Consider the following 24030-nt stretch of genomic DNA (forward strand, 5'->3'; position numbering starts at 1 on the left):
GCTTTCAGGCTTTTGTATCTTCTGCCTGATGGGAGGGGTGAGAAGAGAGAGACAGGTGGAAGGGGTCTTTTATTTATGTTAGCTGCTTTATTGAGGCAGCAGATGGTATAGACAGAGTCTATAGAAGGGAGTAGATGTATTGTTGGAGTGCAATATCCATTCCAAATTTTCCTCAGAGCTGCTTGCATAAGGCTATGTTTAGAAGCATAAAAACCTACAAAATAGGAACAGGAGTAAGGCCCTTCAAGCCTGCTACACCATTCAATACTGATCATCTGACTCAGTACCATTTTCCTGCTCTCCCTATACCCCATCCAAAATGTATTTCCTTCCTTAATTATTGACCTCCACAGTTTAAGGAATACAAGAAGAAACATATTCCTGTGCTGCTTCAAATGACAGATACTTCCTACTGTGTACTTTTATTTTCTATTAGTATTTTCAAGTATCAAAGGTTAACTTCACCTGGCTAGTAACAGGATTACGGTGAGTTACTCAAATAGCGGCCCATATGTTTGGTTGTTCATGAGATGGAAAGTTTGCTTGAATTGATCTTCTGGCATCCCTTGATGATGTGCTGTGTTTTATGTAATGATGAGATGGCACAATGAGGGACTGCTTTAGTCAAGATAGTAATTGGGTACCAACCATGATGGGTTAGGAGGTGCAGGCTTTTCACTTGGAACCAAGGGCAGTGCTGTCAACAGCTTACTATTATATTCCACCTATACTGTGGTCTTCAGAGCTTCGGCTAAATTTGGTACTGACCCATTTTAAGGTATTAGGACAGGCAGGTCAGAGATTTTTTAAGGGCATTTTAAGAAGTGACAAAGGGGTTCAGAACATGGCCCAAGGCCAATGAAGGAGTGGGCAGCAGTGGGGGAGTTAAGTCAATCGGAGATGTACAGTGAAAGGGAAGCAGACATCTCAGTGGGCTGTAATACTGGAAAAGGTGAGAACCAAGGAGAGGGGCTTGTTTAAGGACAAGCAAAAGGAAGAGAATTTTAGATCAGGATTTGCAGGATGGGAGTTGATGTTCTTCAGTGAATATTGAGTGAATCCTTGACGTGAGTTGTAATATAGATGCCCAAATCTACATTGAATTTTGATCCAGTATTTTTGGGTTGTGGTAGCCATTTGAGTGTGCAATGCCTGATGTATTTTTGCTGAGAATTTGGGGTCCTTGAACTAATGACAAAAGTTAGATAGAAATATTACCAAATTAGCTCTTGCTCCCAGTTTCCAGGGTTATTGTATTTTGTACAGGAGAATTCAGAATTAGTCTGGTAGTTGCAATTATGATGAGTCCTATGGATCCATGGATGTGAGTGGAATCAAGGATGCGGGGTTACAGAAAGGAAAAGGGTGCTGTGAGCTAGAAAATCACCTGTGATTTTGATCAATGACAGGGGCTCAAGGGGCTGAATGGCCTACTGCCATATTCCTTAAGTTCATGTTCTTGAGAAATTGCACCCATCTCTATACTAATCCCAGTGTTGTAGGAGAGAAGCATCCAAAGTTTTCTTACATTGGTAGGAGGTTTTTATTTTGCTTTAACTGCTTATTTCTCAGAATATAGTGTGGTTTCATGCTAAGTGAAGAATATAATCATTGAGCTGTACAACACAGAAGGTTGTGCTTTGACCAGCCTCATTGAAGAGTCAGCTGCTCAGTTCCACTCCCTTGCTCTTTTTCCAAAGCCCTGCAGATTTTCTTTTTTGATTACTTGCCTATCTCCTTTACGAACATTCCTGCTGAATCTACTTCCACCATTTTTCCAGCTAGTGCATTCCAGATCACCACAACTCACAGCAGGTGGACCTGGTGTGTCTCACACCATGATATTGGTGTTGTGTGAAATCGTTCTTTGCTGTCTTAAGGATCAAGGACTCTGGACACGAGCTTTGTAGACCAAAACTAGTTTAATCACAAAGGCAAATGCGGGACAGAATGGATGGGAACAGACACATGCTCGCTCACGTGTAGGAGACCGCAAACACGAGAGGGGATCGCAACTAGTTTAGGATACACTCACACTCACACAAATACACATAAGCACACAATAACAATGTACAGCTTCAGGATATAACCCTTCAATTGGCTCTAATACTACCCGGAGTCTGAGTGGAACGCTCCCAGACCATGTGGGGATGCACTCTTACCAGTGATCTCTGCAGCGTTGTCTCACTACTCCTGGGGTTGTCAAAAGAGGGAGGGCTATTGAATTGCAGCCCTTTTTATGGTGCTAGGAGGCTGGGTGGAGCCTCACTGTTGTGATTTAAACGAGCCAATGGTGTGAGGGGGGTCAAAGACAAAGGTTCCTACCACAGCCAATGGTCAGGCAGGTTCAGAGACAAAGGGTACTCCCACACCTGAGGGCTGGGTGGAGCTGCACCTTGATTGACAGTAGTATCACTTCCGATCAGAGGAGCAATGCTGTCCTCTGGTCAGCGGGGGTCAGTGTCGTTACTGTCACGTGACAGCCATGTGGATTTCTCACAATTGGTTACAGAGAAATGTGGGGGAATGGGGATAGCTCTGAGAGCCTGCATAGAAGGAAATAAATGAAAAATGAATATAAAGTACTTTTTTTCTGCCCCTTTTGCCAGTTTGTTGTCTTGAAACAAAAAGGAATGTGTTTTGTGTTATAACTCATTGCTCATCCAAGCACACAGACACTTGAATGGTAATAATTTGGCTCCTTTCCATTAACTTCATCCAGACCTTGCACTGAATCTGGCTGGTCCTGATGACAATGTAATGGATGGAGATGATGGAGGCTTCAGCCGGGAGTGGACAGAGACCAGAGACGCCAGGTTGGGCCCGATGGAATCAACTCAGGAAAGTCGGGCCACTGTGCAGGCATTGCCGAGCCCTCCAGTGGCAACGGAAGATCCAGAGGAGAGTAAGTAACCACGTCACTAGAAGGAACAGATCATTAGCCACCCTCACTCATCAGTCCTCCCGATCTAGCAACTTGGTATTAGTTAGAATTGTTTTCAAATGACTCTCTCTCTCCACCTCTGTAACCAGCAGTGACACAGATCTAAGCGTTCCTCCAATTCTAACCCCTTGGGCACCCTACTGCTCACACACATCAAAGATACCAAGGTATCCAAGAGTGATCCAATAGAAACCACTTCCTGCAGAGCGTTTATAATGTGGAACCTGCTGCCACAGGGAGTAGTTGAGACCAATTGCATGGGTGTTTTTAGAGCAAATTAGAAAGGGGAGAATGTAGAAGGAGAAGTCGGCTTATGTGGAACATAATGACCAGATGGGCCAGGCACTTCGTTTCTGAGCTGTAAATTTGACTCGTGGAGTCACAGTCACTGCCATCAGCATGGAAGCAGGCACGTCAGCCCACCAGTTCCACACCGGCCATTGAGTACCAATTCTATTCACCTGGTGACGAGAGAGGTGGAATGACTAGTTAGGGAGAAGAAGGTAGCATACATAAGGTATAAGCAGCAAGGTTCAGACAGGGCCTGTGAGGAATATAGAGTAGCGAGGAAGGAACTTAAAGGGCTGAGGAGAGCTAGAAGGGGACATGAAAAGGCATTGGCTAGTAAGGTTAAGGAAAATCCCAAGGCCTTTTTCACCTACGTGAAGGGTAGGAGGATGGCTAGGGTAAAGGTAGGTCCGATTAAAGACAAAGGTGGGAGAATGTGCCTGGAGGCGGCGGAAGTGGGAGAAGTTCTCAATGAGTACTTCTCTTCAGTATTCACCAAGGAGGGGGGTCTTGATGACGCAGAGAGTGCTGGTAAGGGTAATGTTCTCGAAGTTGTAGATATCAAGAGAGAGGATGTGTTGAAGTTGTTAAATAATATCAAGACAGATAAATCTCCGGGGCCTGACGGGATTTTCTCCAGGCTGCTTCAAGAGGCGAGGGAGGAGATTGTTGAACCGCTGGTAAGGATCTTTGAGTCCTCGTTGTCCACGGGGATGGTACCAGAGGATTGGAGGGTGGCAAATGTTGTCCCCTTGTTCAAAAAAGGTAGTAGGGATAGTCCAGGGAATTACAGACCAGTGAGCCTTACGTCTGTGGTGGGTAAGCTGTTAGAAAGGATTCTAAGGGATAGGATCTATGAACACCTGGAGAATCATGGACTGATTAGGGACAGTCAGCATGGCTTTGTGAAGGGAAGATCTTGCCTCTCAAGCCTGATAGAGTTCTTTGAGGAGGTGACGAGGAAGGTGGATGTGGTCTATATGGATTTTAGTAAGGCGTTTGATAAGGTAGGCTTCTTTAGAAGGTCAGAGGCCAAGGGATTCAGGGAAGCTTGGCTGTGTGGATAAGGAATTGGCTTGCCTGTAGAAAGCAGAGGGTTGTGGTGGAAGGAGTGCCCTCGGATTGGAGGTCTGTGACTAGTGGTGTCCCGCAGGGATTGGTTCTGGGACCTCTACTTTTTGTGATATTTATAGGTGGAAGGCTGGGTTAGTAAGTTTGCGGATGACACTAAGATCGGCGGTGTTGTGGATAGTGTGGACGGCTGTCGGAACTTACAGAGGGATATTGATAGGATGCAGAGCTGGGCTGACAAGTGACAGATGGAGTTCAATCTGGAGAAGTGTGAGGTGGTACACTTTGGAAGGACAAACTTCAGGGCAGAGTACAGGGTAAACGGCAAGGTACTTGGCAGTGTAGAGGAGCAGAGGGATCTGGGGGTTCATATTCACAGTTCACTGAAAGTTGCCTCACAGGTGAATAGAGCAGTTAAGAAGGCCTATGGGATTCTGCGATAGCGATAATGAGTCTCGGATGGTGTGTTGCCTCCCTGGTGCCAGGGTACGGGATATCACAGACCGTGTCGAGAATATTCTGAGGGGGGAGGGTGAGCAGCCAGAAATCTTGGTACATGTAGGTACCAATGATGTAGGTAGGAAAAGAGAAGAGGTCCTGAAGGAGGAATACAAGGCATTAGGGAGAAGGTTGAAAAGTAGGACCTCAAGGGTAGTAATCTCAGGACTACTACCCGTGTCGCGTATCAATGACAGGAAGAATAGAAAGCTCTGGCAGTTAAATGCGTGGCTGAGTGACTGGTGCAAGGGGCAGGGCTTCAGATTCTTGGATACCTGGGACCTTTTTTGGGGGAGGCAAGACCTATTTGCTAAGGATGGGTTGCATCTAAACTGCAATGATGTTGGCTTTCATAAGTCATGGGATTGAGTTTAAGAGCTGCGAAGTGATGATGCAGCTTTACAAAACTCTAGTTAGACCACACTTAGAGTACTGTGTTCAGTTTTGGTCGCCGCATTATAGGAAGGATGTGGAGAGGGTGCAGAGGAGATTTACCAGGATGCTGCCTGGATTAGAGCGTATGGAATATGAGGAAAGGCTTAAGGTGCTAGGGCTTTATTCACTGGAAAGGAGGAGGATGAGAGGAGACATGATAGAGGTATATAAAATATTGAGAGGAATAGATAGAGTAGACAGCCAGCGCCTCCTTGCAAGGGCACCAATGCTCAAGACGAGAGGGCATGGCTTTAAGGTTATGGGTGGGAGGTTCAGGGGAGATGTCAGGGGGAGGTTTTCCACCCAGAGAGTGGTTGGTGCCTGGAATGCACTGCCTGGGGTGGTGGTGGAGGCAGATACATTGGACAGGTTCAAGAGTTTGTTGGATAGGCATATGGAGGAATGTGAGATAGAGCAATATGCGGGAGGAAAGTATTAGATAGTGTGAGGGTGGTTTGATGGACAGCACAACATGGTGGGCCGAAGGGCCTGTTTTGTGCTGTGTGCTTCTATGGTACACACGGGGCAATTTGCAGTGATCGATGAACCCACCAACCTGCACGTCTTTGGGATGTGGGAAGGAACCAGAGCACACAGAGGAAATCCACATGGTCACAGAGAGAATGTGCAAACCACACAGACCGTGCCCAAGGTCAGGATTGGACCTGGATCGGAAGAGCTGGGAGAGGCTGTGCCATGTGATGTAGTTTTCATAGAGTATACTATATAGTAAAACTGCATTGAGCAACTAGACCATAAGACATAGGAACAGAATTAGGCCATTCAGTCCATCAAGTCTGCTCTGCCATTCAATCTCGGCTGATTTTTTTTTCCCTCTCAACTCCATTCTCCTGTAACATTCGACACTTTTACTAATCAAGAACCAATCAACCTCCACTTTAAGTATACCCAATGACTTGGCCTCCACAGCTGTCTGGGGCAATGTATTCCACAGATTCACTGCTCTCTGGCTAAAGAAATTCCTCCTCACCACAGTCCTAAAGGGATGTCTTTTTATTCTGAGGCTGTGCCCTCTGGTCCTAGACTCTCCAACTACTGGAAACATCCTTTCCACATCCACTCTATCCAGGCCTTTCAATATTCTGTAGGTTTCAATGAGATCATTATTCTGAATTCCAGCGAGTACCGGCCCAGAGCCATCAAACGCTCCTCATACGTTAACCTTTTCACCCCCAGAATCATCCTTCTAAACCTCCTCTGGATCCTCTCCAATGCCAGCACATCCTTCCTTAGATATGGGGCCCAAAACTGCTTGCAATACTCCAAATGTGGTCTGACCAATGCCTTACAAAGTCTCAGCATTACATCCTTGCTTTTATATCCTAGTCCTTGAATGCTAACATTGCATTTGCCTTCCTTACTACCAACTCAACCTGCAAGCTCTCTCAAATTTCTGGCATGTTGCAGATGTCTTCCACAGTGAAGACTGACGCAAAATACTTATTCAGTTTGTCTGCCATTTCTTTGTTCCCCATTACTATTCCAGCAGTCCAATGTCCACTCTTGCCTCTTTTACTCTTTTTATATATATATATATATATATATATATATATATATATATATCTGAAAAAACTTGTGGTATCCTTTTTGTAGTATTGGCTAGCTTATCTTCATATTTCATCTTTTCTCCCCTTATTGCTTTTGTTAGTTGCCTTCTGTTGGTTTTTAAAAGTTTCCCAATCCTTTAGCTTTCTGCTAATTTTTGCAATATTGTATGCCCTCTCTTTTGCTTTAATGCTGTCTTTGACTTCCCTTGTGGCCACGGTTGTCTCATCCTCCCTTGAGAATGCTGCTGCTGCTTTGAGATGAAATGATCTTGTCTTCTGAATTACTCCCAGAAACTCCTGCCATTGCTGCTCTACTGTCATCCCTGCTGGGGTCCCCTTCCAATCAACCTTGGCCAGCTCCCCTCTCTCTAATTACCTTTACTCAACTGTAAAACCAATATAGCTTCTCCCTCTCAAACTGCAGGGTGAATTCTATCATATTATGATCACTGCCACCTCAGGGTTTCTTTGCCTTAAGCTCCCTAATCAAATCTGGTTCATTGCATAACACCAAATCCAGAATTGCCTTTTCCCTGGTGGGCTTGACCACAAGCTGCTCTTAAAAAGCCATCTCATAGGCATTCTGCAAATTCCTTCTCTTGGGATCCAGTGCCAACCTAATTTTCTCAGTCTTCCTGCATATTGAGGACCACTGTATCATTGCCTTTTCTTATATGCCTTTTCTATTTCCTGTCGTAATTTGTACCCCACATCCTAGCTACTATTTGGAGGCCTGTACATAACTCCCATCAGGATCTTTTTACCCTTGTAATTTCTTAACTCTACCCACGAGGATTCTACATCTTCTGATCCTATGTTGCTCCTTGCTAAGGATTGATTTGATTTCATATTTTTTTTTACCAGCAGAGCCACCCCACCCCCTCTGCCCACCTGCCTGTCTTTTTTATAGGACGTGTTAAGCTTCCATTTCTTGGATCAGTTATTGATATTACTGATCAGTTGTATTACACTTGTATTCTGATCAGTTTATGTACAGTTTACAATTTTTTATTTTTAATGAAAGCATTAAAGTGAGAATTGCAATGAAATGATTACTATGCTCTTAGTTAATGTTCTTCAGTTTTTCCTTTCACTCTCATTTTCTCCTTTTCCCCCTTCCTGTATTCATGTGGAGTCACTGTTGCTGTTGACCTCTCTGTTTCAGGAGGTGTGAAGCTTGGTTTAGGCGACTTCATATTCTACAGTGTTCTTGTTGGAAAGGCATCAGCAGCAGCAAGTGGAGACTGGAATACAACCCTGGCCTGCTTCGTGGCAATACTAATTGTGAGTATGTGACAGTTTCACAATGCAGGCTGTTGCTGTGAAGTAAATCTCATCATATTTAGAATATAAAATGAATATGATTACATGAAAGGGAAGGCCCTGATCTTGTTCAGCTACTTCACTGTATCTGTCTGAGTGTGTTTGGTGAGTGATTTGACCTTTGAAGAAGCCTGAGCTGGAGTTGCTGTTACTCTGACGTGCTTTATTCAATCATGGTGTAATAGGATGTGAAGTAAAGGTGGGCAAATGGAATTACGTTATGATCAAATCAATGATAGAACAAGGGATCCCCCTGTTCCTGTAACTTCTGATGTTCCCGACCTTTTCCTTCCTTAACTTCCTTTCCTTCCTCTTTAACTGTGGTGGTGGCTGTGTGAGTGACTTGCAATGGCTGTAGACTCCTGACTATGGGACATATCCACACTGGATTTGATCACACTGGATCTGTTGTACAGGTGCCTACACCAACACTTTGGCTCTTCCTGCTTTCTGTTATAGTGCTGGAGCAGATCCTACAGCACTGATGTGAAGAATACAGTAGAGTCAGCCCTGTGGCCCTGTCCATTATTTGTCTCAATCAGCCTCACTGAAACAGATTCTTTAATAACATTGCTGTTTGAGGGAGCTCTGGCTGTTTACTGCAATAACTTTGAGACATCCCAAAGTTGTGAAAAGCAAGTCCTTTTTTATTTTATTTTCCTCACTGTGTTTAATGGAGGGAGGGAGTAACATGTCTTCTTTGTATTTCAGGGTTTGTGCCTTACCCTCCTGCTGCTTGCCATCTTTAAGAAGGCTTTACCAGCACTTCCCATCTCTATTACATTTGGGCTAGTTTTCTACTTTGCTACAGACAACCTGGTGCGTCCATTCATGGATCAGCTTGCTTTGCATCAGTTTTATATATAAGGTTGTCTTTCCCAGTGAGGAGATTACAGATGTACTGCAAGTCATGTTGAGAACTGGAATTACATTTTGTAATTGGTATAACAATACCAGATTAGGGAAGAGAAAAATTGTATGGAACTGTGTGTGGATTATAATTTTCTGCCCAATTGATCATATTTCTAATCTGAGATCACCAGTGACATACTTCAGAAGAAAATCAACCTGGTGCATATTTGGACAGGAAGGCATTTTAACATCTGGCTGCAGAGAATGGCAGGAGGGCTTCTGAAAAGATCTCGTCTGCGCTGTGCTTGTAAATAGTCTCACAGTGCAATGACAGCAAATAAACTCCAAACGTATTTTCCAATTTGCCTCCAAATCTGGATTTGAAATGTTGCTTCACTGAGCTAGTTTATTACTCTCAAAGATTCTTGTACTTCAGAAAGGTGGTGGCCCCCTCTACGTAAACAAGCCTCTGATAGATGCACTGTAAACTTTACTTCACCCTGAACTGAACTTTTCCTTTCAAATTAAAAGAAAATCGGATTGTAGTTTTGAAATGAAAACAGGAAATGCCGGGGACACTAAGCTGGTCAGATTGTGGCTGTGGAGAGAGGGGGTAGGGTTAAAGTTCCAAGTTGATGACTGACTCCCTTGTGTTCTGCAGCACGTTTTGTTTTTATTGCAGAATTCCAGCAGCCGTACTGATGCTTTTTGTACTGATGTACTTTATTTTTTTAACGTTATGAATAAGACACTGTGGATTTTGTGATATGTTTTGAAAGAATGCATACAAATGTATTGATCTTTTTTAAAAAAAAATAATTGGGTTCTTAATGACCAATCGGCTTCTGTCTGGTCCCTGATGAATAGTAATTAAAGGTTAGTGATACACTGGAATGTTGCCTCTTGCTTGTTTCCTCTGGTTATCAACACTAATCATGCTGGTGGTTTATGGGAGTCAGCAGGAAACTCTTCAAACTCCCAGCTGCCTGCTCAACCCTTGGGACATTTGGCATTTTCCTACATGAGATGTTCAAGGATAAGAAAATTTTGAAGAAACTACTTCCTCTGAAGGGACAGTCTAGATCAAGCCCACAATAATTAGAGCCAGTCCATTAGCAGGGATATTGGGTAGCAGTTTTCCACAAAGGAAAGTCTGCCACTTTCTTCCTCAAAAGGCAGTAGAACCAGGAACTGGGTCGGCTTGTGACAAGAAAAACTTGTGTTTTCGAGCCCGCTTTCAGGTCCCCAAGAAGTCCTTTACGCCCAGTGAAGAATCTCTTAAACTGTAATCACTGTTATAATATGTTCTTGACCTTGTAGAGTTTTATAAAATCATGAAGGGCATAGATAATGTGGATGGTCAGTCTTTTTCCCAGGGTAGGGGAGTCTAAAACTAGAGGGCATAGATTTAAGGTGAGAGGGGAGAGATTTAAAGGCGACCTGAGGGGCAACTTTTTCCACACAGAGAGTGGTGGGTATATGGGATGAGCTGCTGGAGGAAGTGGTAGAGCTGGGACAATTAGTGTTTAAAAGACATTTGGTCAAGTACATGGATAGGAAAGATTTAGAGGGATATGGGCCAAAAGTGGGCAAATGGAACTAACTTAGACATCTTGGTCCAGCATGGATGAGTTGGGCCAAATGGCCTGTTTCCATGCTGCATAACTCTGACTCTAATTTCCTTGCAACATAGGAGGCTGCTCAGCCCATCTAGTCTATGCCAGCTCTCAGAGCAATCCCATCACCAACTTATTTTCCTGCAACTTATTCCCTCTCCTGTGCCCATCAGCTTCCCCCCCTACACTCCCTTCTCCTACCAGCCAGCTATGGTGCAGCACACTGGGGCTGGAGATAATGCGCTATCTCACACCCCAACTTTGATGTTGATGGTGTGGCTTCCTCCGAATTCTTTGAATTTTCAGCCCAAGTACAGGAGGGGACACGAGCAACAGGAATGACATCATTGGTGGTGCTTCCCATTTTAGCTCTAAACAACAGCCAGTGTGGTTGTGGCCACAATGGAGTGCAATGTTTTACAATCCAAGGGCTCAGTTGATCACCTGCTAATACACATTTTAACCCAAATCGGGTGGTGATTGTCCAAAATTTACCTTGGGCCACTGTACTGATTGGGCTCTGCTGACAACTATTAACCACAATCCTGCCATCTCCCTGACATGAGGAAACCTACGGGACATCATGGTAAACTTATTTCAAGTCTCAATGTCTTTGTGTCGCACTGTTCCTGGATCAGTCTGCAAAAATCCAATTCTGGTCCAGTTCTGTTGCGGTCCTTTGACCACCTTTAGTTTCACATTCAGTTGGACAAAAAGAGCTGCAGAACTCTGCCAAAGATCGAACTCGTTGTGCACACTTCCCTTGTGGTTACACCTCTGGAAATAAGTTTCTATTTTATCCATTACTTTCAATTGTCAATGAACACATACATTTTCTCCACTCAATCTACACAGATTGCATCCACTGAGGTACAAAGTGGCCAAGAATGGGTATGGAAGGAAGCAAGAAACAAATGTGCAGGGTGACTATGGTAGCTAAACTGGTAAATTTTGTTTAATCAAATTGCTAAATTCCTGTTTTTGCTTGTGATGCCTGCACAAACTATCTGTTGTTAGGTTGTTGGCAGAGATTGGCTGATGTGTGCATCCCACAAATTGCTTTGGTTGTTAATGTACAGACTCCACAGTCTGCCTGTTCTCAAGTTCACTTTCCCCCATGACTTGGACTAGTTTACAGCTGCTGGTGACCCTGCTTTACCAGACCTATGTCTTGGTGAAGAATCAGTTACTGAAATAATAATCAGCCATGTCCTATCATTGGTCTGTAAAGAAAAAAAATAGATGTGAATCACAGGGCAAAGGTCTCTCCTGAGAGAACTAATACTGGAGGCCATAGCTTTATAGGGAGTGTGCAAAGAATTTTTTCACCTAGAATTTGGACTCTGCCTGATGGGGTGGAGGCAGGGACTCTTGAAACATTTAAGAAGCATCAGGACGAGCACTTGAACCACAAAGTAGATGGGGTGGTAAAGAAGGCATATGGTGTACTCCCTTTCATCGGTTGGGGCATTGAGTATAAAACTCAATCACTTTGCAGCTGTATAAAACTTTGGTCAGGCCACATTAGAGTTGGTGTGCAGTTCTGGTCACCACATTACAGGAAGGATGTGGAGGCTTTGGAGAGGGTGCAGCAGAAGTTCACCAGGATGTTGCCTGGATTAAAGGTTAGAGGGCATGTGCTATAAATAGAGGTTAGACAAACTTGGATTGTTTTCTCTGGAGCAATGGAGGCAGAGGGGAGACCTGGTAGAAGTTTATAAAATTGAGAAGCATAGATAGGGTAGATAGAAACTTTTTCCCCAGGGTGGAAATGTCAAGTATTCGAGAGCATAGTAAGAGGGGAAAAGTTTAAAGAAGATTGCAAGGTTTTTTTTTACAGAGTGTGGTAACAACATTTGAGACATTTAGGCAGATGCATGAACAGTCAGGGAATGGATGGATATAGGTCATGTGCAGACAGGTGTCGAATTTAAATTAGTTTTATGGTTGGTAGGGACATGGTGGGCCAAAGAGCACAGAACAGGCCCTATGAATATGACAGCAATGATGGATTTTACAAAAACAGAGTGAAGGATACGGTGGAGAGAATAATTTAGTTTTGAGTGGGGAAAATGTTGTAGGTGTTCATAGATGATTGACAGTAGTGGATAGCATAGAAATTTATTTCTGGTATAGAGGGGTGAAATTGGGGAGGTTTCTCATTACCCAGAAGGTGGGATGATCAATGGTTGTGCTGATCCTCACAGGCAGTAGAGCTGTGTGGATATTTTTCACTCCACAGGCTAGTGTGGGAGAACAGCACCTAGTCATTGCTGTTGGCTCTTTTCAATGGAAACTAGTGATCAGATTTGGGTATACAAAGTTTAGGTTTTAAGTTTGTGGATGAGACAAAGTTTGGAAATACAATAAATAGTGATCAGAGAGGGTACTGGACTTTAGGAAGATGTAGATGTTTACTACAGGGAGGTGCAGTTTGTGGGAAGAGGCAGCATAAAGCTGTACAATTTTAAAGAGGGCACAGGAAGTGTGTTTCGAGCAGGTCAACATTTTTGAAGGTGGCGGAGGCCGTGAGAAAGTTGTTGAAGTGCGGTGTACACAGTTTTGCAATTAGTACAAAAGTGGAAATTATGCTAAACCTTTAAATCATTGGCTTGACCCCCAACTGCAATACAGTCTCTGTTCTGGGCTCCAAACTGCAGGAAGAATCTCAAGGTCTGAGTGAGGAAAAGATTTACCGGAGTGGGAGTCAGGATGCAGGAGCCATGATGTGGGAAACACGGAGGAGTCACTCGACTCAGCAGGGAATGTGACCAGGGTTAGAGAGCGTTCCAGTCATTGGGTAGATTTGGGAGTGTAATGGGGAATGTTAAGGCCTCAGCAGGATATAGATCAGTTGGAAAGTTGAGCGGAGAGTTAGCAGATGGAATTTAATTACAAGGAGATGCATTTTGGGAAGCCAAATAGGGGTAGGACATGTACAATAGGGCACTAAGGAATGTCGATGAGCAGAGGGACCTTGGTGTTGAAGTCCGCAGTTCCCTGAAAGTGGCAACACAGGTCATTAGGGTGGTGAAGGCATATGGTATGCCTGCCTTCATAGGTGGGGACACGATATAAGAGCTGGGACATAATGTTGAAGCTTTACAAAGCACTGGTGAGACTGCATGTGGAGTATTGTGTGAAGTTCTGGTCACCACACTATAAGAAGGACATGGTTGTGCTGGAGAGGGTGCAGAGGAGATTTACCAGGATGTTGCTTGGATTGGAGGACTATAGTTATGGGAGAGATTGGATAAACTGGGCTTGTTTACTCTGGAGTGAAGGAGGTTGAGTGGTGACCTGATAGAAGATTATGAGAAGCATAGATGGGGTAGATAGGAATCTTTTTTCCATGGTAAGTGTATCAGAAATAAGAGGGTTTAAGCTGAAAGGAAGGACTTATCAAGGGGATCTGAGGGGTGTTTTTTTACACACAGAGTGGTTGATATCAGGAATGCGCTGCCAGGGGAGGTGGTGGAGTCAGATATAATCACTACGTTTAAGAGGCATTTAAATTGGCGAGGTATAGAAGGGGACGGTCCTAATGTGGGCAGTTGGGATTAGTGTAGATGTACATCTCGGTTGGCATGGATATGGTGGGCCAAAGGGTCTGTTTTGTGTTGTACAGCTCCTTGACTCTGTACAGTAGTAGGATTGCAATCAAAGGGCATGGATTTAAATAACTTGGTAACAGCAGACTGTTTACTGGAGTGGACTCCTGAAAGGGTGGTTAAAATCAGTTAACTGTAACAAGCAGAAGGGAGTTGGCTCAGGTACTTGAAGGTGTAACTGTTGCTGGGGTATTGGTAAAGTGCGGTGGAAGGAATCAGAGAGCTCTTTGAAAGCCCTGTCCTGTGCTGTGTGATTGGGCGATCATATAAAATGAGCTAAACACTGTCCTGCTTCTCTTCACCCTTCTGCTGAAGTCCCACGCCTTGTCAGTCCCTCCCACTCCTTGCCTACCTTCGTTCACCTTTCATTGAACCTGGCAAGGTCATAAATGATCTTCCTTAAAGAAGATTAAGGCATAAACTCTGTGCACTCTTGGTATGCACTGTTAACAAGACTGAAGCTGTGTTAATATCTCCCACGTTAAACATATGTTTAACTGAAGGTAATCTTCAATTAAAATTTTATAAAGGTAATTTTGTTAACAAGGATGTTGAATCATAACAAAAGCCATAAAAAGAGGAACCAAAGTAATAAATGGGAAGGATGCAATTGAAATAAATAGTGGCTTAAAATTAGAAGGTACAATTGGTATTAATTAAACTGAATGACAGTTTCTTGTGTTAGAGATCACACACAGCGCAATGTGTTAGGAATAATTTCGTATATGAATTCAATTCAGCAGATGTACTGCAAACTTGCAGGAATCATCACTACTCACATAGTCATGGGGAGCTACAGCACGGAAACAGGTCCTCAGCCCTCTGAGTCTGCACTGACCATCAACCACCCGTTTGCACTAATCCCACACTAACCTATTTTATCCTCCCCATATTCTGCCCCTCACCTACACACCAGGGCCAACTTAGTGATCAATTAACCTGCCAACTTGCATGTCTTTGGGATGTGGGAGGAAACTGGAGCACCCAAAGGAAACCAATGGAGTCATAGGGAAAAAGTGGAAACTACACACAGACAGTACTGGAGGTCAAGATTGAACCTAAGGTCTCTGGAGCTGTGGGGGAGTGGCTCTACTGGCTGCATCATTGTGCCACTTACTGTAGTACTGTCTCTAAGGGTTGTGTAGCATACAACCACAGGTCACGTGCAAATGTAGACCCATTTTGAGTACCCTAAGCTGATTAAACAGAAAAGAAGGTGGATTTTGCCTGATTGGTTTACAAGGACAGACGTCAGTTGAAGTATTATCAGATGCTTTGACTTATAGTCACCCTGGGACATTCATCTTGTGCTGTTGTTGGAATTGATTGGAAGTCTGCCATCATGTCCAAAGAGAAATTGGAAATATTGGTGAAGAACATGGAGATTATGTTGTCTGAACTGGAGCAGCTCAAGGTTAACTGCACCAAGCAAACACAGGAACTACAGCAGGTGGTTCAAGAACTGCGGCGAGAGAATAAAGATCTATCAGAAAAATATGTTCGACTCTCTCTGGAGCTAAGTACAGCGAAAGAGGTCATAAGTCAGCTGCAGGACACCAAATTTGCTTTTGAAGCCAAGGAACGGCAAGCTCAGAAACTCAACAGGCAACTGTAGGACAGAAGGAGGTTGAAGCTTGTGACCCCAATGGTTCAGCATGGCATATCCTTCTACCAATAAAATGTGAATCAAGACCAAACCCAGCCAACTGTCGGAAAATACCAACAACCTTTAAAGAGTCAAGTGCTCTTACGAATTCTACCTTGCCACAGGTTTGGTTTTGAACGATGATTTCTCAGGGCTTTATCTGTAGGTTTAGGTTGTGTTCACACCGCCACTGTATACAAGTGGCTTTGATGTATGTTTATGTTCCTGAATCCTTTGTCTATTGCAACCAGGCGGTCCATGTAATCCATATAAGACCCCTGTGTTTGCTGCATATTTAACATCATGTTCTCTGTGCGTAGATGTATTAAAAGTGTTTGGAAACCAAATGAAATATTTTTGTTAATTTATTAATTCACTGGATGTGGATGTCACTGGCAGTGTCATCTATATTGTTCATCCCTGATATCCACATTGATGGGCTTGGAGTTACCTACAGCCTAGATCCGGTAAGGATGGCAGATGAGTTTGACAGTATTCCACTAGTTCTATGGTTACCTCTAGTAGTTTAGTTCCAGATTTGCTTAACTCCCTTAGCCACTATGGTGGGGTTCAAACACATGTCCCTGGATTAATCGATAAATTAACTACTGCATTGCTAGACAATTGTGTGCAGAGAAGGAGGATGTGAGATATGAATAGAGTTGAAGAGCAGTGATTTGAAAGGTACCGAGCAAATCATGTCAGCACCAGCACGACTCGTGTCTAAGTAGAGCAGTTCCTAGCACAGAAAACTTTTGTTTGGTTGTTAATGTTAAAGATGATTTTAATCTATTGGTTTCCTTGAGTCTGCACACTGTTCTTCCAGGCAACGGGTGCGGCTGAGTGTCACACAGGAGGTTTGTGGAGACGAGGACCTTCGTTCTCAGTGGACACCCTTTGGCAGACTCTGCAATGGTCCTGACCTCCTCTGCCTCACACTCAGTGAGGGAGGGGCTTGTGGGTCGGGCCTGTACTGGAGGGGAGGGGAGAGCAGGGCTGGATCTTAGGTAGATTCAGTGAATGTGGAGGGAATAGTTGGCTGGCAAAGGTATCCCAGAGTCACTCAGCCTGGGAGCACCTGGGACATCCCACATTGATAGCAAGCTTGACTATGGGGAACTCTTCTCTCTACTTCCATCTGTTTCCCTACCCCCCCCCCCCCCAACATCCCTCCCACCCTCACTCCTGTAGACAGGACTTGGCAGCAGAGTTGGAGTAACCATTGAAAAATACTACGATGCTGGAGGAACTCAGCAGGCCAGGCAGCATCCGTGGGGAAAAGCAGGTGGTGTACCTTTCGGGCCAGGCTATCTTCAGTCCTGAAGAAGGGTCCTGACCCGAAATGTTGACCACCTGCTTTTCTCCACGGATGCTGCCTGGCCTGCTGAGTTCCTCCAGCATCGTAGCGTTTTTCATGTAGATTCCAACATCTGCAGTCCTTTGTTTCTCTTGGGGTAACCATTTCTTGCCCCTGCAGACCTCCTGCTGAAACCTCCCCTTGCCCCCCAAATCTCTGCAAGGTCCCAGTGTGACTTCCCTGCCTCATGAGACCCTGCAGGCACCCCCTCCCACCTCCTCGTCCTACCTGGCTCCACACCCCAAGCTTGAATCCTCACCTCTGGTGTCAGTCCCTTCCACATCCTCCCCCCACCCCTTTATTGCATCCTCCTTGTTTCTCCATCCACCCCTCCCCCCACACTTGGCTCTAAACATGCTCCCCCCTCCCTCAGTACCATGTAGTGCAGCTGGATCTCTCACCCTGATACCCCCAACCCCTGCCTCTATGAACTCTACTCAGCGCCTCTCTCCAGCCAGATGCTGTGTTACATCTCTGGCCCACGCCAGAGTTCAGCACTGCCTCTCCGCCTTCTCGGAGTACGGCATCCGACACTCTCCTGGGCTTCAAGTGCCCGTTGACAGAAGTGACCTTCTGCAACTTCCACAGAAGCTGAGGGGACTGAGCATCTGAAGGATGTCCATCTCTTGCAAAAAACAGACTGCTGGAGGAACTCAGCAGGTCGAGCAAGTATCCATGTGACCAGCGTCTGCAGTCTCATGTCAACATTTATCTCTCGTGCTGGAGAACCTGAACCAACATCCCAGACTCCACATGATCGTCAGACACTTTCTTCAGAAGCACAGGGATTACCCCACAAACTCTCGCCCTCTGCACCTCCCGCTCCACATGTCCAGCTCTCCTCTTCCAAATCTCCCACCCAACGTCTCTCCCTGTCCTCCCACCCACCCCTCTCCCCTCTCACTTCTACCCCCCTCTCTCCACTAGCCCTCTCCTCATCCCTCTTCCCCACTGCATTCCCCCTCCCCCCTCCCTCTTTTCCTTTCTTTACTTCCCACTCCTCTCCCCCCCACACCTACCCCTTTGGACTCTAGTCACTCGTAACATGTGAGGACAGCAAGTTCCCACAAACAGGGTGTGTGGGAGCGGTTGGCAAATCTGCCTTGGTGTGTGTACAGGAGTGGTCTCGCCCAGGACATTGAGGGTAACTCAGACAGTCTTCTTTGAAACTGCTGCTCACGTCCAGCTGGAGAACCACGTCCCATCGCAAGGTCAGACTCCATAACAGACAGCCCCGTCGCTGGGTCAAACCCACAACAGACAGTCCCATCGCAAGGTCAGACACCCACCACAGATAGCCCCGTCGCTGGGTCAGACCCCACCACAGACTGTCCTGTCTCTGGATCAGACCCTCACTGTAGACTGTGCCATCTCTGGGTCAGACACCTACTGCAGACGGTGCTGCCTCTGGGTCAGACAGGGCAGGGTCAGTATGCAGTGTTATCAAGTGACACTTACTCACCAACAACCTGCTCACTGATGCCCAGTTTGGGTTTCACCAGGAACATTCGAATTGAGATCTCATCCCAGTTTGGGCTGTAGGACTGAATTCTCAAGGTGAAGGTGACTGAGTGTGGCATTGAGGAGCCTCAGTAAAACTGATGTCAGTAGCATCAAAAGGAAAATATCCCAGTGGTGGGACCTGCACCTCACATGAAGGAAGATGGTTGTGGGTGTTGGAGTGCCAGGACATCTCTGCAGGAGTTCAAGGCAGTGTCCTGGGATCAACCACCTTCAGCTCCTTCATCCGTCCTTCCACTATAAGATCAGTAGTGATGATGTTCACAGATGACTGCATTTGCAACATCTCAACTAGTGAACCAGTCCATGCTGCGTGCAACAAGACCGCGATGTCATTCAGTTATGGGCTGATGTGGTGCAGCATTTACACCAGGCAATGACCATCTCCAACAAGAGAGGTACCAACCATCTATTCTTGACCTTCAGTGGTGTTACCTTCGTTAAGCCATCAACCATCAGCAGGCTGAAGGTCACAGTTATGAGGAGAGACAGCATAGAACATGGAACATAGTACAGAACAGGAACAGGCCCTTCGGCCCACCAAGTCTGTGCCAAACATGATGCCAATCTAAACTAATACCATCTGCGTGCACATGGTCTATATCCCTCCATTCTCTACCTGTTCATGTGCCTGTCTAAATGCTTCTGAAATATTGCTATCATATCTGCTTCCACCACTTCCCCTGGCAGCATGCTCCAGAGAAAACAATCCAAGTTTGTCCAACCTCTCATTAAAACTCTCTAATCCAGGCAACATCCTGGTGAACCTCTTCTGCACCCTCTCCAGAACCTCCACATCCTTCCTGTAATGGGGCAACCAGAACTGCACACAATACTCCCAAGTGCGCCCAAATGTAAACAATATCCTGCATCATTCCTTGCCAACTTTTATATTCAATGCCCTGACCAATGAAGGCAAGCATGTCATATGCCTTCTTTACCACCCTATCTACTTGTGTAGTCACTTTCAGAGAGCTATGGACTTGAACTCCAAGATCTCTCTGTACGTCAATGCTGTTAAGGGTCCTGCCATTTATTGCATACTTTCCGCTTACACTTAACCTCTCAAAATGCAACACCTTACACTTATCCAGATGGACTGGATTTATCTTCATTGCAGTGGTGGAGGAGACTGAGGGGGACCTGACAGAGGTGAACAAAGTTACGTGGAACATAGATAGCATGGATAGTAGGAAACATTTCCATGTAGCAGAGGTGTGTAAGACCAGAGGGCATAGGTGGAGGGTAAAGGGTAGGAGGTTTAGGGATATCTGAGGAAGACGTTTTCACCAGAGGGTGGTTGGAATCTGGAACACACTACCTGAGGGGGGTGGTGGAGGCAGAGACTCTCACAACATTTAGGTATCTGAACAAGTAGTTGAATCACCAAGGGTATGGGCTAGGCTGGTCAATGAGGTTAGTACAGATGGTTGGTAATGGTCGGCATGGACACAGTGGGCTGAAGGGCATGTTTCTGTGCCGCCTGTATGAGGTACCACTCGGGAAGGAGGGACTTTGCATCCAACAGTTCACTTGCTTCAGTCCCTTCAGTGGAGAACACTGAGCAGGAGGTCGGGGGCCAGGTAGACCAGAGGGGATGAGGGGAATAGAGGGCTGAGGTGGGCTGGGGAACAGGGAGTCAAGAGGTACAGGAGGCTGAGGGGGAAAAGGGGGTTGTCAGACAAGGTTGGTGAGGGGAGCCCCTCTGCTCTGCTGCAGCCTGTACTGGGAACCATGAGGGTCTAGACGGGGTCCAACAGGTTTACAGCCTCAACCGCAGTCTGTGAGTGTGGCTCTCCCTCAACTCCTGGTGTTTGCAACATTGCCCTTTCCCCTTCACCATCCCTGGTATCACCCCTGTAACTGTGGTATTCTGCCGAATCAGCGTTTGAATCAGCCTGAGGAAGAGTTGTTCTGAGTGAAGGAGAGCAGCTGAAGCAGGGTGGAGCAGGAGTCTGAGGGGCAACTCCCCGTCTAATACTGTTGCAACAGTTCATGATCAAAAGACAAAACACCTCCAAGTTTGCAGGATTTCTACAAGAAGGAACACGCAGCTAGTCTCTGAAATCCCTGGATTTTCACAAATTGTGATGGTGAACCAGCTCTCTGTCTCCACTCCTGCTGATCTTCACCCCACACACACACACACACACACACACACACACCACACACACACACACACACACACACACACACACACACACACACACACACACACACACACACACACACACACACACACACACACACACACACACGTTACAGCTGAGTCAGACTGTTGCCTGGTCAGCTACGGTATGGGGGCCACTTGACCACAGAAGGCTCGGTGACTATTCAACTGGGGAAGGAGTTGCAGTGCAAGTTAATCCTGTTCCATTCAACATGTCGGAACAATTTAAGATAAGGGATTAGAGTAGGAGCTGGTCACAGGAGCTCTATGGAGGAAGGCTGTTTCTGCACTATGGCACACCTCATCTGAGAAAGATACAGCATAGAAGCAGGACCTTCGGCCCATCGAGTTCATGTCAACTATCAAGCAACCATTTTCACACAAATCCCACCCTAACCCATTTTATTCTCTCCACATCCCCCACAACTCCCTTCAGATTCTACCATTCACCCACACACTGGGAGCAATTTATAGCAGTCAATTAACCTACCAACGTCTATGACATTGGGATGTGGGAGGAAACTGGAGCACCCAGAAGAAACCCATGCGGTCACAGGAAGAACATGGAAACTCCACACAGGCAGCACCCAAGGTCAGGATCAAACTCAGGTCTCTGGAGCTGTGAGGCAGCGGCTCTACTCACTGTGCCACTTCAGCTCTCTGAGGGCAAACACCCACACTGGGCAAACGCTGCACCAGCACCTCCTGGGAATCCTGGGCTCAGTACGGGAGTCGAGTGGGAAACAAGATCATTCCTACAAACAGCCAATCAACACGGGATGTGATAAATGGGAGAGGAAGGGGACAGAGAGCTCATTAACGCAACAGGATTAATCCTGTAACCAAGCAGGATTCTCACTTGTTTCAGGCCTTTTGCCCTCTTGGGATGTCCAATGCATTTCAGGAACATGGCTCCCAATTTGTGCTCAGCGAAATCCCACAGACTCAGGGTGATAATCAACTGTGTTTCAATGACGTTGGTTGGTCAGAATTTGGTGTACCCACCCAGGAAAGGAGGCAAGGTTTCCACTTAATGTCTCATCTGGGAGAGAGGACAGGGGATCAGGGCTCAGAGAAGATGTTTGGATGGAGAGGTACGGTCACCTAGAGGAGAAATAATCAGTATGTCCAGTGGGCAGAACAAATGAGTAAGTGCACATAAAGGGAATTCAAGCTAATACAAGCTTATTTTAATGCAAAGAGTATAACCAGTAAGGTACATGAATTCTAAGTTTTACTTAGCATGGGACTACAGCATTGTTGCCATCACCTAGACATGATTGAAGTACGGGCAGGACTGGTAACTCAGTATCCCACGGTACAGTTCTCAGGGGAGACAGGGGTGGGGGGAGGGAAGGGGAGGCAGCATTGCACTGTTGGTCGAAGTTTGCAGTAGTTCAGTATTGAGGAAGGTCATCCTAGAGGGCTCCTCAAACAAGACCATACGGGAGATTAGGAACAAAAAGGGTGTTGTCACTTTGCTGGGGCATATTGCAGACCTCTCAGCAGGAGAGAGGACAACAGGTATGTAGGCAATCATCAGAGAGGTGTGATAAAAATTGGGTTATAGTGCTTGGGGATGTCAATTTCCCAAATATGCACAGAGATTGACTTAGCATTAAAGGCTCAGAGGGAGCGAAATTTTTGATGTGTGTCCAGGAGAGCCTTTTGACACAGTATGTAGAAAGACCAATGAGGGAAGGAGCATCACTGAACCTCATCTTGGGGAATGTAGCTGGTTAGGTGGGGGGAGTGTCAGTGGGGGTGTGTACTAGAGACAGTGACCTCTGTACGTTTCAAGGTGGTTATGGAAAAATAAGTTGGGATGGACCCGGAGTGAAAGGTCTTAACTTGGGGTAAGGCCAATTTCTTTCAAATAAGTCAGGAGCTGACAAAGGTAGACTGGACGCAGCTACTCGAAGGTAAGTCTACATCTGCACAGTGGGAAGCATTCAAAGGAGAAACAGCAAGTGCTTGGGGCCATTATATTCCTGTAAGGGTGAAGGCCAAGGGGAGAAACATGGCTTTGTCAAAGGCAGACCCTATCTGCCCAATTTGATTGGATTCTTTGATGTGTATTAATGAGAGCAGGGCAGTAGATGTGATTTACATGGACTTCAGTAAGGCCTTTGACAAGATCCCACACAAGAGGCACAAAGTTAGGGCCCAGAGGATCCAGAGCAAGTTGGCAAATTGGATCCAAAATTGGCTCGGCAATAGGAAAGAGAGGGTAATGGTAGAGGGTTATTTTTGTGATTGGATTTCTGTGACTAGTGTATTCTATAGGGATCAATGCTGGGAACCTTGCTGATTTGAAGTATTTGGACGTGGATGTAGGAGGCATGATCAGTAAGTCCTCAGATTGGTGGAGTTAACAGTGTGGAGGGTAGTCTGGGGGTACAAGGTGATATTGATGTGTTGATGAAATGGTCTGAAAAATGGCAGATGGAGTTTAATCCAGATAAGTACAAGGTGATGCATTTTGGGAGTATTAATGACGCTGTCACATACACCATGAGTGGTAGGGTTCTAGGGAGTACTGAGGAACAGAGGAACCTCAGAGAATGTCCATAGATCCTTAAAGTTGACAACACAGGTAGATAATGTGGTTAAGAAGTTAAATGGGATACTGCCCTTCATTAATCTGGGCATGAAATACAAAAGTGCACAAGAACATGAGAAAATAAGAGCAGGAGTTGGCCACCAGGCCACTTAAGCCTGCCCCACCTTTTGATTTAATCATGGCTGATCTATGCTGGCCTTAGCTCCTCTTCTGTGCTATTTCTCCATATCCTTCGATCCTAGATTTATCAAATATTTATCCTCCTCCACTCTAAATACTTCTAATGATTCAATTGATGAGACTGCATTGTGTTGTGTGTAGTTTGGGTCTCCTCATGTGATGAAGGATGTTCTTGCTATGGAGAGGGGTTGACCATCTTCATTCCTGGGATGGAGGTACCAACATATCATGAGAGATTGGGTCAATTAGGCTTGTATTCACTGGAGTTTAGAGAAATGAAGGGGATCTCCCTGGTCATGCTCTCTCCCCCTCCTATCCCCTTCTATTGGGCAGAAGATACAAAAGCTTGAAAACACACACCACCAGACTGAAGGACAGCTTCTATCCC

At 45.6% G+C, this 24030-nt stretch overlaps 1 protein-coding gene across 2 annotated transcripts in view; it reads left to right on the top strand.

The window, feature by feature from the left end:
- psen1 (presenilin 1) overlaps positions 1-9873 on the top strand; it is an 82185-nt gene extending 72312 nt beyond the window's left edge. For both annotated transcript variants that reach the window (XM_052023243.1, XM_052023252.1), the window contains 3 exons: positions 2723-2905; positions 7970-8088; positions 8839-9873. In XM_052023243.1, coding sequence (XP_051879203.1) covers positions 2723-2905; positions 7970-8088; positions 8839-8994 — 458 coding nt within the window. In that variant the 3' untranslated portion in view covers positions 8995-9873. The remainder of the gene's footprint in view (positions 1-2722; positions 2906-7969; positions 8089-8838) is intronic.
- The last annotated feature ends 14157 nt before the right edge of the window (positions 9874-24030 follow it).

The sequence above is a fragment of the Pristis pectinata genome, chromosome 1 (genome assembly GCF_009764475.1).
Source record: "Pristis pectinata isolate sPriPec2 chromosome 1, sPriPec2.1.pri, whole genome shotgun sequence".
Classification (NCBI taxonomy): domain Eukaryota; kingdom Metazoa; phylum Chordata; class Chondrichthyes; order Rhinopristiformes; family Pristidae; genus Pristis; species Pristis pectinata.